The 16,401-nt window shown below is 39.2% G+C and overlaps 1 protein-coding gene across 3 annotated transcripts in view; it reads left to right on the forward strand.

Annotated features, from left to right (window-relative positions):
• sptbn1 (spectrin, beta, non-erythrocytic 1) overlaps positions 1–16,401 on the forward strand; it is a 195,776-nt gene that overhangs the window by 126,682 nt on the left and 52,693 nt on the right. For all 3 annotated transcript variants that reach the window (XM_078404832.1, XM_078404834.1, XM_078404833.1), the window contains 7 exons: positions 6,296–6,447; positions 9,899–10,072; positions 10,607–10,698; positions 11,989–12,069; positions 12,172–12,287; positions 13,233–13,345; positions 14,175–14,362. In XM_078404832.1, the coding sequence (XP_078260958.1) occupies positions 6,296–6,447; positions 9,899–10,072; positions 10,607–10,698; positions 11,989–12,069; positions 12,172–12,287; positions 13,233–13,345; positions 14,175–14,362 (916 nt within the window). The remainder of the gene's footprint in view (positions 1–6,295; positions 6,448–9,898; positions 10,073–10,606; positions 10,699–11,988; positions 12,070–12,171; positions 12,288–13,232; positions 13,346–14,174; positions 14,363–16,401) is intronic.

A 16,401-nucleotide genomic window follows, 5' to 3' on the forward strand; every position in this document is an offset into this window, starting at 1 on the left:
AATATTTTGAGATCATCATGCTGAGAATAGCTAAATATGCAGGCTGGAAAACATAGTTATTTATTCTTCAGATTCTATCTAAAGGTTATCTGTTGTGTGGTGCAGCCTAAATTAATATTGCAATAATGGTGCTTCTGAGATCCATAAATAATCTGACTACTCATCCTTTTGTGTGGGTAAAAGGAAGGACTAAGCAGTAATAGAATGGAATTTGGCTTTTAATGCAAAGCAATTGCAATCTCGCCATTTCAGATCAATCCCAGCTATTCCCTGCTATCAGCCCTCCCTCACCCCCATCCTCGGAACGGGGGGGACGGCATGGACTCGTTGCTGGGCAGGGAGCATCTCCCGGGGCTGTGGGTGGGCGAGAGTGGACAGGGAGAAGACACTGACCTCGGCGGCATTTCTCCTGCTGCGAGCGGTGGGCGACGGCCATCTTGTTGGACCCTCTGCCAGAGCCACTGCGGCATGCTGCAGTATGGGAGGAAGGTGAGGCGCGGGGCAGACCGGGATGGGCGCTGGTCCTCCCTCCGGGGAGGGGTGGGGACGGATTTATTTAAGTTTATAAGGTAAATTGTTTTATAAACGTAACGAAAGTGGGTTTATTCACACCATAGGGGAATGGTGAGTAGGGTGGGCCAAAGATTGTGGCCCTATCGTGTACCGTTCTGGCAGTGTAGAAGCGCAAGGGCATGGTGCACACATACACACAAACAAACCGAGTTTTAGAGATTTACAGACAGACAGACAGACAGACAGACAGACAGACAGACAGACAGACAGACAGACAGACAGACAGACAGACAGACAGACAGACAATATGGAAAAAAGGTTAGTTTTGTTGTCGGATAAATGTAACAATTATTGGAAAGGATTGCAGCTACATTAATTTATAAATATGTTCCAAAAGTAACTCATAAAATTGTAAAAGTGGGAGTGGTCCCAGACACATATTTTGGTCACACAAAGACGAGTGTCAGAATCAATATGAAGAAAAGATACCACTTTTAAAATTTAACTGTAGTATTTGCTCTATCGGTTTGTTTGTCCCAGTTAAGAATCGTTCAATGAATTGTTAATTTTCATATGATATCTATTAATCTAAGGCATGAGATCTTAAATTTCTATGTTTTGACTGATAGATAGGAAGCAAATGTTGACATTTAACATTCAGAATGACAATGGTGACCCAGTCATTGACTCTTTATAATACGATAAGATCCGACAGAACTTTATTTATACCAGGAGGGAAATTAATTTGCCAACAGTCATAAAAAATACAAAATACATGAAACAAGGGGGAGGAGTTGTAACGTTTGATAGCCACAGGGAAGAAGGATTTCCTGTGGCGTTCTGTCCTGCATCTTGGTGGAACCAGTCTGTTGCTGAAGGTACTCGTGTTGACCAGTGTGTCATGGAGGGGCTAAGCTGTATTGTCCAGGATGTTCTGCAGTTTGAGGAGCATCCTCCCCTCCAAGACCACCTCCTGTGAATCCAACTCCGCCCTCAGGACGGAGCCAGCCTTCCTGATGAGTTTGTTGATCCTATTGATGTCTGCAGCCTTCGCCCTGCTGCCCAGCACACGGCAGCGAAGAAGATGGCAATGGCTACCACCGATTGGTAGAACCTCTGCAGCAACTCGCTGCAGACGTTGAAGGAGCGGAGCCTTCTCGAAAAGTACAGGCAGCTGTCCCTTGTACAGGGCCTTGGCATTCCTGGACCAGTCCAATTTACTGTCCAGGTATACTCCAAGGTATTTGTACTCCCTGGTAAACACATCCACACCATTGATGGAGACAGGGGACAGGGGTACTACTCTCCTGCTAAAGTCCACCACCAACTCCTTAGTCTTGTCGGTGTTGAGCTGCAGGTGATCCATCCCACACCACTCAACAAAGTCGTTGACTACACCTCAGTATTCAGCTTGCCTCCCTTGACTGATGCAGCCCGCAATTGCAGAGTCATCTGAAATTTCTGCAGGTGGCTGGAGGCGGAGTTATATCTGAGGTCCGAGGTGTAGATGGTAAACAGGAAGGGAGAGAGGACCGTCCTCTGTGTTGCTCACCACCATGTCCGAGACACAGTTCTGTAGTTTGACATATAGTGGTCGTCCAGTCATGTAGTTGGTAATCCAGGACACCAATGGAGCATCCGCCCTCATCTTCGTCAGTTTGCTTGCGAGCATTGCAGGCCGGATTGTGTTAAAAGCACTGGAGAAGTAAAAAATCATAACTCTCGCAATACTTCCCGGCTTATCCAGACTGTAATATGGACTCATTGTAACTAATCCAAAACCCATTCTCAATCATTCAGAAAGAGTGATTTACAAAAGAGTTTAAAACCTTGCTGATCTGTGGCATCTGCATTTATTTGGACGAACTTAGGTCTGCTTTAAAGACCAACAATGTGATCTCCGATATTAATTTTATCTATCCTTCTGATAGAAGCATAAATAGCTTTAAATATACATAGATATGGAAAAAGAAATGTCCTCACTGTTAAATGTCACCTGAAATTAACATAATGCATTTTTATATTGTTGTTTAGATCTCTTAAACAAAACAACCAATCTCATGTAGCAATTTGAATACTGCGGCTGGTCTGTGTGCAAACCATTTGGGAACTGCGATTTTTTGCAGAGACTTGTGATTGTTTTAATGACTTTTCATGTAAAGAATACTGCCTATAGTGGGGATGGTAGTCAGATCTGCATCTCTAAATGTCACTTTTATGATGTAACCAACAAACAAAAGTTGCATTACGGAGTGTCTTTGGCATAAAGGGACATTCCATGTTCATGGGGTGTAACTTCAAAGGCATTGCAGAGTAATCAGACCAGCATCTTTTTACGACTGGTGGACAGATTGGTGGGAGTTAGGAAGTCCCATTAAAAGTTAAGTTGGCTTGGCCTTAATAAACCTGTAAAGTAATGTTGTACTTGTATCAGGATAAAGTCATACAGCACAGAAACAGGCACTTTGGTCCAAATCATCCATGCCTAGCAGGATGTCTATCCAAGCGGTTTATATACCTCTCAGCCTCCTACACTCTCGGGAGCAAAAGCACAGCCTATCCAATCCCTCCTTATAACTCAAGCCCTACAGTCCTGGTAACATCTTTTTCCATTTTTCCTGCACTCTTTTCAACTTAATGAGATCCTTCTGATAGCCAGGTGATCAGAAATTCACACAATACTCTACTCTATGTTGTACCGTTTTGACATGACATCCCAACTACTGTAGTCAATGCCCTGATTAAGCAGGGAAAAAAAGACCTCCTTCAACTGCTCTACTTTTGTTGCCACCTTCAGGAAATTATATACCTGTACTCCTAGATCTCTCTGCCTGCAACACTCTTGAGGGCCCTGCCATTTACAGGTCCTGTACAGGTCCTGCCCCGGTTTATCTTGCCAAAATGCAACACCTCACTCTTGGTTGTGTGGAATTCCATCTGTCATTTCTTGGCCTCCAGTTCATCTAAATCCTGTAGTAATCTGAGAAAATCTTCACTGACCGGTCCATTTTGGCATCATCCACTTATTAACATTGTCATCATGGTGTATATATACATTCTGCAATATAATACAAATTTAAAGTGACTCGGATTCATTGTTTCTTTGCAAAAATTATGGCAACTGATGAAATGCATTTGACTCATCTGAAGGGTCCAGACCTGAAATGTCATTAGTTCATTCCCTCTACTGATGCTGCCTGACCCATTGAATGTCTCCAGTTTTTTGCTGAAGGTTGCAGCACCTGCAGTTTATTGTGTCTCCATTAGGATGATCAGACTGAGATTTCTTAACTTAGTCCTGCAGTTTACTCTTCTCACGAATGTTCCTCCCCCATTATTATAGAAAAGTAGACCTTGCTGGTACAGTTGGTCCTGGTACTGAGCAGCAAGGTTCCTTAATATAATGGGATAACATTGGTGCAAGATGAAGAGCCTTATGAAATGCTTTGAGAACTTTTGACAGATGAAACCCACTACTCCAGCTATTGCCAGCCATCAGATTATTTTTGAAAAAAGAGGAAAAATAAAACTATTGAAATAATGTTTTATAATTGAAAACAATAAATAAAGCACAATTTAAAACCCCCCACAATGTTCCTTACTATCTTTGTTCCCTAGACATCTGCCATCCCATTTGAATGAATGGGTTTATGGATTGTGTAGCAGGTCTAGCCAGGCCAAGTTCCGCAGCAGATTCATTGAGCCTGGGAATCTCAGCATGCTCCTGTTCCCTCATTGGACTCCATGCCGTGTCCAACAGTGGAGCCACTATGTTCAGGACTTCCACATTTGTGTGGAGACCCAAACCCTGCTGGAGAAATGTTGGCAGAATCTGGGCCATTCTTTTCCTAAGAGAGCTTTTCAAATATTTTTGTTGAGCAGAAAGCCAGTACATAAAGCAAAAAAACTGCACATGAGCATGTTAATGAAAATATGATTGTTCAGTTATAAGGAGATTTTTAACTGATGTCTGATTCCTGATGTGAAAATAATGGAAATATTGGAATTTGAGAATATACTTACTCATTAAGTATTCAACAGTGTTAGAACTGATACTGGAATTCAATTTGAGATTAGGCTGGGCAAAGTTATCTGTTTACTGCAGGTTTGTTTACTGTTTGACATGCAGTAAGGTATAAAATCCATTTAAGGTTCTTTCCACTACAATTGTAAATGGCAAATGATATTGCCCTCATTGTACCAGCATGATATTTGAATATCACCATCTCAGGAGAGCTTTCTCAATCATCAATGCAGTTGATAATGTCGGGGCTGCTGAAATGTTTCAATGAAATGCTGTCAGTTCGTAAGGTCATAAGTGATAGTATAGAATTAGGCCATTCAGCCCATCAAGTCTACTCCATCATTCAATTATGGTTGATCTATCTCTCGCTCCTAAACCCATTCTCCTGCCTTCTCCCCAAAACCTCTGATACCTGTACTAATCAAGAATGTATCTATCTCTGCCTTAAAAATATCCACTGACTTGGCCTCCACAGCCTTCTGTGGCAAAGAATTCAGATTCACCCTCTGACTAAATAAATTTCTCCTCGTCTCCTTCCTAAAAGAACATCCTTTAATTCTGAGGCTATGACCTCTAGTCCTAGACTCTCCACATCCACACTATCCAAGCCTTTCACTATTCTGTATGTTTCAATGAGGTCCCCTCATTCTTCTAAACTCCAGCGAGTACAGGCCCAGTGCCGACAAATGCTCATCATAGGTTAACCTACTCATTCCTGGGATCATTCTTGTAAACCCCCTCTGGATCTAAGATAACTGTCCAAGTTCGTTCAAGCATAGACACCACACAAGGTTTCCAACCCTGTCATTCTAAGGACTCAAACTATATTTTGAGATTCATGTTGCTAACCTTGATTTTTTTTTAAATAAGACCATTTTTTTTTTGCCAGAAAGAAATTCTATAATAAATTTTCTACAATTCACAGAATTCAAGCATCACCTTTCATGAAAACGTGGTAATTATTAAGATGATCTATTTTGATAAACATATTTCAATCCTAATAATTACAAACTTAGATAAGGTTTCAGGTAAGAAACAGGTCAAGAATCTCTCATGCTCTGCTTTAAAAATAATCAATGCTTCTTCCATAACCCTTTGAGTTGGGGGGAGAGGGGGGTGGGAGGGAGGTGGTGGGGGGGGGGGGGGGAGAGAGGGGAAGGATTTCTCATTTGTTATAAATTGGTGGCACTTTTGTTTCAAATGGAGATGCCATCTTTTGGGTTCTTCCCAAAAATATCCACTGCAAATCCACCATGTGGTGGTCCCTCAGAATCTAATATGTTCCAATCAAGTGTCCTTGCAGTTTTCTAAATTCAAGTGTAAACAGCGTTAGGCTACCCATCTCCTCCCCTAAAACAATCTACACATTCTAGGTAATAGTACGGCAAATCACTTTTGAACTGCCTCCAATGTCTTGCTTAACTAAGGACATCCACATTTACCCACTACTCAGATATGGTCTCATGTGAATCATTCATGAAAATTGAAGAAAGTGAAGTGAAATAATTTATTAAAATGAATAATATGCAGTCTCATTATCTGTTTCCATGAACAGAATGATCACCTGCCCCAAGTTTCTGGTTGTGGACTGATTCAGTTCTTGGTCCAGGTTTTGTTACATTTTTATATCCTGATGTAATTCATTCTGTTCGTTTATTGAATGAATTCCCTTAACTTCTGTTTTTAAGTCTGAAAATATCTTCAGCATTGAGCAATAAATAAACAAGCTTTAATTTTGTTCTGTTTTTCATTTTATAGACGAACGTGAAGCTGTTCAAAAGAAAACTTTCACAAAATGGGTGAATTCACACTTGGCACGAGTGTCTTGCAGAATCACAGATTTGTATACAGACCTGCGCGATGGCCGAATGCTGATCAAACTGCTCGAAGTCTTGTCAGGAGAAAGACTTGTGAGTATTAGTTTCAGCAACATAGGGTTGTAATTAGTCAATGAGATCGGCTGATTTATGACCTAGTTCTTTTGCCTTTATCCCACACGCCTTGGCAGCTTTGGAACTGGAAGATTTTATTTAACTAGATTTGCTATTAATAAGTGACCTGGCATCAATTGCAAATCTGGTTTTGGAAGGGACTCACAATTTCTGCCACCCTCTACATCTTTTCTTCACTCCTGAGAGGCCTGGTTCTTATTTTCAAATTCTATACCCACAATCTAAACTCTTCCAACCTTTAGATATAATTTCCCTCCACATGCCAAATCAGTTCCACATAAAAGTCGAAAAATATAATGACGTTATCTATTGTCCTTCTAAATATCAGTGTACTGTCATGATTTGTGTGATGTCTCATTGTAGTCTTGGATTTTGGCTATCGTTCTAATATGAATTCTAGGAGCAAAATAGAAATGCCACGCAGAGTTGGTATACCAAAGCTGACCTGTCGAGTGTGACTTTAGTGCATTTTTTATATTCTCAGATGACAAGATTACTCAGAAACTTGATTAACAATTAAGGTCTTAATTACAGAATGGAGCTCAGAAAGACTCAGAATGGTCACAAACAGAATGTGTAGATTATCCACAAATCTAAATTCATTAACAGTAGATCCAAATTTCTGTTACAATGATGGGTGCACGCATAATCAATGAAATTCCTGTTGAGCTGTTAAGCTTTGTCTGTGGTTTCCTGTCACCAGATTAGCACAATCCACATCCCTATTTACTAATGATTGGCCCTCACTATTGTCTACAACATGGGCTGAGCATACAACCCTTTCTCACCCCCATCTCCTGCAACCGACATTTTCACACTGCCATCTATGACAATTCTGCATGTTTTAATCATCTTTGTTTCCAATCAAACCATGCAGTTTTGAGACTCTGCAGTGTCAATCATGTAGCTCCATAAATTCTGCAGCCATTTTACCTGTTGTCAGGTGATACTGAATAAAAGTGGTAACATTTACCAGTTTTACAAAATGAATGACATTGCCAAACAGTAACAGTGAGGTTAAAAGCTGCTGATTATATAAAGGAACTGTTTTGTCTTATGAAGACAATGGAGTTAAACACACCCAAATTTAAATATACTCACAGGAAAGATACCAGCAGCATATTTACTGAAGATTAAATATTAGTCTGATCATTAATCACCGTAACAATATTCTCATTGCTAGGACTTTTAAATGGTCATTGGCTTCCAAAAGTAGATTCAGTCTTCAAATGCAATGTGAAGAAAAACATTCTTCTGTTTTATTTTTCATATATTCCTCAGATTCAGTGTTGTGATTCTGAAAGTGTACATTATTACCCGGTTCTGTGCTTGCATTGTATACTGTAAAATGACCTACTTCACTGTATTTACCTATCAAGACAGCAATATTATTTTCTTAATTCTAGCATTTATTCTCCTTTCAACAGTTCCTTTCAACAAATGGTCATAGAGGGGAAAAAAAGGCAAATTGTTAGCATTTTGTAAAATATTCAATTTTTTTGTCAGTTTGTGGTTCAATTCTCTTCTTAAATAAAAGTCTGGTGAAATATGGTTAATAATAACTGAAGTTAAGCTTAAACATTTTTCCATCTGCGAATGTGCCATTCTAGTCAGTTTGCTTAACATGCTATTTATGCAGATGAATCCCCATATCATTAACCGATCAAGTGTGGTATTTTGCCCTGCTGTTGAAGTTATCTAGATTATTGTGCAATTTTCAAAATAATAACATAATTGTGCCATCTAAGCCTAACGTTCGTGATTGGCATTAAGCATTCCTAGCCCAAGTTCAATGCATGTTAGGCTCCATTGTGAACGAGCTGTAAGAATATCTTTGTATAGTTTCAGTCAAGTTGTAGCCAAAAAGTCATTGGCTCTGATACGTACATGAAAGGAATGGGGAAAAGCATTACTAATTACCATAGCTAGAAATAGCCAGGAATCCATGATCTTGTTGACTTTATTGTCAGAACCTATTCAAATATTTTAACTTCCATTTCGCAGTTGACTGTTGAGGGATTGAGATGTTGCCTATTTTGCAGGAATAGCAATATATGGTGTTTAGGAAGATCAAGGGTGAATGAGAGGCGCTTCTAAACATAGACACAAAGAGGAATGAGGAGAATGTTCACTGAAAGGCGAAAGGTTTATTAGAAGTTAATTTGTGAGGAAAAGGCAAACACGCCCAGTCCACATGGAGCAGAAGAAAAGCCTTTTAACCTCATTTTATCTGCTGGGAGTTTTGAGCTCAGAAATGTATCAGCATTTGTACAAGGAGCAGTTTTGCTCTATCAACTGTTAAGGACAGAACATCGGTCTGGGCTTAAAGCATTTAGAGCAAATTGACTTGGGAAACAATCTCTTCAGTCCAAAAGAAGTAGAACTTGTGGCAGAATCTGCAGCAAACTTTCACAATAAAACAGCTTAATTGCCTCCAGTAAGGTATGAGTGGAAGATATTTACACATCTTTTATCATGAAATCGATCTCATTGCTTAAACATAGCAGTGCTGCACCTGGCTTAATTGCTAAGGCAATAACCTCTCTGGCCAGGAATAACACTTGCTACCAAATGCAGCCATAATCTAAATGTGAGAAATACCATTTCTTTTACATATCAAAACCATTGACTTGCTTTTTCAGGGGAGGTTACAAGACACACCCAGACCTGTAGTGAACTGAACAGTTTGCCAGGCTGCAGATAGGTTTCAATTTTTCAGCAACAACTTTTTTCCATAATCCCTTTTTGCCTATTGAGTTGGAGGGTTTCAATTTCCCTCAAGTCTCATGTTCTCATTTGTCCTGAATCATTTTTGAACTTTCTTTGGCGGTTTTCTTGGGGTACTAAAACATCAATTCAATCTGCCAGTTTCTCTACATTCCAATGTGTTAAGTCTTTTGGTCACCATATCCCCCCTGGACTATGCATGAATTGAAGCAGAAAGGAAGCAGAACTCATGGCAGAAACTGGAGGCAAGAAAAGGGCAGACAGAACAAATCGGGACCAGCAGCAGTTGAAGTCAGGAAGGGTGGACCCAATAATGGCCCATTATTGACTGGGGAAGGTGTGATAACAAGAGGAATACAAGGATGTGACCAGTGGAACTAGTAGGATGACTAGGGTAGTGGAGAGCGGGGAGGAGATGGAATGTAGGAGTTACTTGAAATTAGAGAAATCAATGTTCAGTTGTTAGCTGCCTCAGGATATCTATCTGGAAATAGATCTGTTTACTTATTATATTTGATAAGTAATTCTTCAAATTTAGGTTATTGAAGAGCAAGACGATTTCCCTTTAACGATGTAATAGATATTAGAAAAATCAAGTTATATTCTAGGAGAATCAATGGAATAATATTTATCATACTTAATGATGTTTGGTATTTTTACTTTCTTTCTCTTTCTCTACCAGCCTAAGCCAACAAAAGGACGAATGAGAATCCATTGTCTTGAAAATGTTGACAAAGCCCTTCAGTTCCTCAAAGAGCAAAGAGTACATTTGGAAAACATGGGATCACATGATATTGTGGATGGAAACCATCGACTGACTCTTGGTCTTATCTGGACTATCATTCTCCGATTCCAGGTAAATTCACCAATGGAATGAACGCCTCTGAGATCTTTAGGTTGATACTAGACCAAGTGGACCCGTTGGGGCCAAACCTCTCCTGCATTGGTGCAGCACCCTTTCCTCTCCCCCTCCCTTCTCCCCCCCCCCCTCGCCCCCGCTTCCCCTCCTCCCCACTCCATCCCCCTCCCTCCCTAGGAGATAGATTTAAACTTTAAAATGTGAATAACTTTAAAAATATAACACCGATTTTAATGAAACTTCTTACATTAGCAGCAAAGGGACGACGGTGAGTAAGGTGGGCCTAAAATAGTCGCACTATTGTGTACCGTTTTGGCTGTATTTCAGGAACAAACAAACAAACAAGAGTTTTAGTATATAGATAATTTTGTTTCTGTTATTTTTCACAATTTTTAGCCATTTTAATAAACCTTAAGTAACCTTAACTCTTCATTTCAACAGCGCTATTTGGGTTGCAAGAATAAATAAAATTGAATTGACGGAAAGGTATTGATAAAGTTTGTTTGATCGACATGCATGTTACTTCCTCAGATCCAGGATATCAGTGTTGAATCAGAAGACAATAAGGAAAAGAAATCTGCAAAAGATGCCCTGCTTTTGTGGTGCCAGATGAAAACTGCAGGGTAAGCAGCAGCACGTGAATTGTTGAATAAAGTATCCATGCATTACAGTTTAGTCAGAGGGTGGTGAATCTGTGGAAGGCTGTGGAGCCCAAGTTAGTGGATGTTTTTTAAGGGAGAGAAAGATTTTTGATTAGTGCGGGTGTCAGAGGTTATGGGTGAAGGCACGAGAATGGGGTTAGGAGGTAGAGATAGATCAGCCATGATTGAATGGCGGAGTAGACTTGATGGGCTGAATGGCCTAATTCTACTCCTATCACTTATGACCTTAGTTTGTGGTGAAATGGTGGGCTTTGTATGCTCTCAAGTTTGAACATTGAATCTATGTTTTTCTTGAACATGTTTTCATGACACTTCTGTGAATTATTTTTGTTAGAATTTTTGACTGCCTATCTCTTCATAAGAGAAATGCATTTCTGACATGTGAAAAATGTTAAATTGACGTGAGTAGCTTAATTTGCGGCCTGCTCAATTGGTGCTATTATTTCCAAATTCCTCGGCAGTGCTGGCTTTTGTTATTGGGATTAAAGTGAAATTGAATATGTTGACCTATTTTTGGACGAACACTCGAGTTCAGATTCATCCCAGGGTATCTGAATGCTAAGTCTATACATTTGTCATGATACAATTAACAGTTAGTAGTAAATTCATTTAGAAGTTGTGTTGTTTTGTGTCTGGTGTAATAGTGGAAGCATTCTGAAGTTTTTTTAGAAGCTAGTAGAAATTTGCCTTTTATTGAGCATCTATTAGTTTGGATTAAAATTTAAAATTAGTCCATAAATGTTATTTTCACCTGCTCTTTATTTTTGAGAAAATCAATTTCTTCATCCCTGGGATCCTTTACTCATTCTTGACCTTAACTAGTAAATCGATAACCATTGTAAACTTAATAGATCAGGTGCATGTTTGCGTAATGTTGGAGTTTTTTTTAACTTGTTGCTATGTTTCTCGTGCAGTAACTTCATTATATTCTACTGTCCAGAAGCCCTAAAATTACTTTGCATGAGAAAATAAGTCATGTTTAGCTATGGTGTATTTTTTATATTTTCTTGTAATCCTAAAATAATTCTTCAGAGATAGAAATTCAATCCATTAGGGTTATGATATTACAACCAACAAGATTCACTCCTGTGTAAACAAATGATAAATCTGTTCATTAAGAATGCTGAGAGTTTTAATTAATATGGCAACCAGGAAAACCTCTCATGAAATGAAATGATACTTTAGTAGTTTTAACATATTCCATTCCTGCATTAAAAGTACAACTAAAGTGTTTTTCCTGTCCTGCCATAGCTACCCCAATGTCAACATTCACAACTTTACCACCAGCTGGAGGGATGGCATGGCATTCAACGCTGTTATCCACAAGCACAGGTAAGTTAGCTTAAAATAAATATTTGAATAATTATAACATCAAGTTTTGCCAAGTGTGGACAAGTGCATCCATTTCTACTCACAATGTTTTCACTTGATCAGGCCGGATCTGATTGATTTCGACAAACTTAAAAAGTCTAATGCACACTACAATCTCCAGAATGCTTTCAACCTTGCAGAGCAACACCTTGGCCTCACCAAGCTTTTGGACCCCGAAGGTTAGTTTTTAATGCTTCATCTTTAAATCATGTTCTTGTTTATTGGAGTGGGGGTGAAACATTATAATAATAATAATAATAATAATAATAATGCATTACATTTATATAGCGCTTTTCATATACTCAAAGACGCTTTACAGGGATTTAGAGAACATAGGGAAATGAATAAATAGATAAATAAGTAAATAAGTAAACGAACAGAGAAAGGAGACAGAAGGTGTGGTGACCTTCAGTGGTTGAAGGCAGTACTGAACAGGTGAGACTTCAGTGATGTTTTGAATGTTTTATCGAAACATATAAGATATAACATATAAGATTATTAAGGGGTTGGACACGTTTGAGGCAGGAAACATGTTCCCAATGTTGGGGGAGTCCGGAACCAGGGGCCACAGTTTAAGAATAAGGGGTAGGCCATTTATAACGGAGATAAGGAAAAACTTTTTCAGTCAGAGAGTTGTAAATCTGTGGAATTCTCTGCCTCAGAAGGCAGTGAAGGCCAATTCTCTGAATGCATTCAAGAGAGAGCTAGATAGAGCTCTTAAGGATAGCAGAGTCAGGGGGTATGGGGAGAGGGCAGGAACGGGGTACTGATTAAGAATGATCAGCCATGATCACATTGAATGGTGTTGCTGGCTCGAAGGGCCGAATGGCCTACTCCTGCACCTATTGTCTATTGTCTATCAGCATTGTTTGTGTAACATTTTTTTCCCAGATTATCTTTGGTGATTCTCCACTGAAAAGCAAATGCTTTTTATTTCTTTTTACTCTCTACCATATCTCCCATCAGGTCACTAAAGGGATTGAGAGAGGTATTCGACTACATTAACCATTAGATTCCTCGTTCTCTCAGATTTGCACAATTTAAAACTTATTGTTGCACTGTACGTATATGGGCTTTCTTGAACCCTGCCATGTAGTAAGGCAACATTTTGCACTTCTTGCCAGATGTCAGTGTTGACCACCCCGATGAGAAGTCGATCATCACCTACGTGGTGACATACTACCATTACTTCTCCAAGATGAAGGCCCTGGCTGTGGAAGGAAAACGTATTGGGAAGGTATTTTAACAGTTTGCATAAACTATCATATGATATTTTGAGACTATCTCCCAGTAATAGGAATAAACGTTGCAGTATCATTTGAATTATTGTTTAGTTTAATTTAATTTAGATACAGTGCAGAAACAGGCCTTTCAGCCCACCGAGTCTGCACTGACCAGTGATCCCAGCACATTAACACTACACGCACTAAGGACAATTTACATTTATACCAAGCCAATTAACCTACAAACCTGTACGTCTTTGGAGTGTGAGAGGAAACTGAAGATCTCTGTGAAAACTCAGGTCATGGGGAGAACGTACAAACTCCGTACAGACGAGCACCTGTGGTCAGGATTGAACCTGGGGCTCTGGTGCTGTAAGGCAGCAACTCTATCGCTGTGCCACCGTGCCGCCCGATAACTATTCTCACAACACCGTCAGCTTTTTATAGTGAAATTTTAGTAGTTCAGTTTCAAGTTCATGTCTGCTTTCTCGGTAATCAGATGTACATTCTGATAGTTAAAAAAATGATTTTCCTCATTTTGTGGGAATTTTATTACATTCCTCATAATAGAAACCAAAATTGTAAATTTGTTGGATGGATTGTAGCACCAAAACAAGCACTGTCAAATTTTTAAGTACCAATTTTGTTGTTAAGGTTATTGAGTTTACCGTGCTTTCTCATCTTGATAAAGCTGTTTAATTAATTCCAAAGTATTCCTGCTAATAAAATGAGTAATAGATTAAAAAGAATTTTTATAGAAAATATTTAAAAATTGCCTTTTTCTTGTACATTGTGCTTCTTGGATTTGATGTCCTAAAATTGTCCTCATCCCACCTATCATAGGTTCTTGACTATGCGATTGAGACTGAAAAAATGATTGAAAAGTACGAGTCCTTGGCATCTGATCTATTGGAGTGGATTGAACAGACTATCATCATCCTGAATAATCGTAAATTTGCCAATTCACTAGTTGGTGTCCAGCAGCAGCTACAGGCATTTAATACATATCGCACTGTTGAAAAACCCTCAAAGTAAGACAATTTCAATTTTTATTGTTACTTTGCCTCATTAATTGCTTGTGAACCATTACCAAGAGCTCATAATGAGTATGTCATAAGATCACAAATAAAAGCAATAGTGGTCCGTAAGGTCCAGCAAGACATTATTAAAATTGTAGCTAATCTGCCTCCACTTCCCTGCAGCATGCTTGGTTATCTTGGATCTAAATATATTTAATGCATTCCATGGAAAAGTACAAACATTCAGAACCCTGAGAAAAGAGATTTATCCTCATCTATTTTCTAAATTGCCAACTCTTTATTTTGAGCAGGTGAGTCTTCATTCTGAAATAGACTCAAGTGTTTTAGATATTCCAGTAAGGGGATTTCTCTAAATGTTAGGGAATATAGGTCAAATTGACTCAATTCTCCCTAAAGGACAGTCATGTCACTCTGGAAATCAGTGTAGTAAACTTTTGTTTTGTTGGGTGAGACCAGAACTGCACAGAGTGCTCCATGTGTGCTCTCACCAAAGTCTAAATAGAGATGCTGATAATGTACTTTGGGCAGCCCAGTTGCGCAGCTGGCAGAGCTGCTACCTTAGAGCACCAGAGACCTGGGTTCGATCCTGACGGGTGCTGTCTATGTGAAGTTTGCATGATCTCTCTGCGACTGCGTGGGTTTCCTCTGGGTACACCGGTTACCTCCCACATCCTAAAGACATGCGGGTTTGTAGGTTAATTGGCCTAATGTATAGGGAGTGGAGGGGGAAGCAGGATAACGGAATACATTACACGTTTGGCCGTCAACTTATTGAAAAAGTTTGTAAATACCAAAAATTGCAGTCACCAACCCAAAAATAAATCATATTTTCTCAATCCTCAGTGCATCCTATTATTTTATTCCCAATGAGACAAAATTCTATATTATTCCCTTGTTTGGCAACTTACCAATTCCCATTTTATAAATCCAAATGCACTCCAAGCATTATTTTCTCTCATCTACTTGCTAGTTCCAGCCCTCTCAAAATGTTAACAGATTTTTAAAACATCCCATAAGTCATGTGTTTAACTGGCCAATAGAATTACGAGTTGTTTAAGGCTTTCCCAATAATAGATTTGAGCATGTTCTTTATTACTGATGTCAGGTTAAACGTTTTTCATCTCTTTCCCGCTTTATTGAATAGTGGATTATGTTTCAACATACAGTCAATGGGCCGCATTCTAAGATCTGTGACTAGTGCTGTGCCTCTGTTCCAAACTGTGACTAGTGGTGTGCCTCAGGCTTTGGTGCTGGGCACGTTACTGTTGTCATCTACATCAATGATTTGGATAAGAACATACAGGGCAAGATTTGAAAGTTTGCTGATGATACAAAAGTGGATAGTTTTGCAGATAGTGAAGATGGCTGTGAAAGATTGTAGCAGGATCTGGATCGATTGGGCAGGTGGGCTGAGGAAAGGTTGATGGAATTTAATGCAGAGAAATGTGAGGTGATGCATTTTGGGACATATAACAAGGGCAGGACCAACACAGCGAATGGTAGGACTCTGGGAAGTGGTGTAGAGCAGAGGGATCTAGGAGTGCAGGTGCATGGTTACTTGAAGGTCGAGTTGCAGGTAGATAAGGTGGTCAAAAAGGCTTTTGGCACATTGGCCGTCATCAGTCAGAGTATAGAAGTTGGGAGGTCATGTTGCAGTTGTATAAGACATTGGTGAGACCGCATTTAAAATATTCTGTTCAGTTTTGGGCACCATGTTATAGGAAAGATATTGTCAAGCTTGAAAGGGTTCAGAGAAGAGTCACGAGGATGTTGCCAGGACTAGAGAGTGTCAAGAGTGTTTTATTGTCATATGTTCCAGATAGAACAATGAAATTCTTACTTGCTGCAGCACAGCAGAATATGTAAACATTGTGCACTGTAAACAATATGATAAACGAGAGAGGAAAAAAGTTCAATGTGTACATATACACATACTCACAAGTACACACACACACACACACACACATTATATATGTATATATGTATATATATATATATATATATATATATATATATATATATATTTATAC

The sequence above is a fragment of the Rhinoraja longicauda genome, chromosome 9, assembly GCF_053455715.1.
Source record: "Rhinoraja longicauda isolate Sanriku21f chromosome 9, sRhiLon1.1, whole genome shotgun sequence".
NCBI lineage: Eukaryota > Metazoa > Chordata > Chondrichthyes > Rajiformes > Arhynchobatidae > Rhinoraja > Rhinoraja longicauda.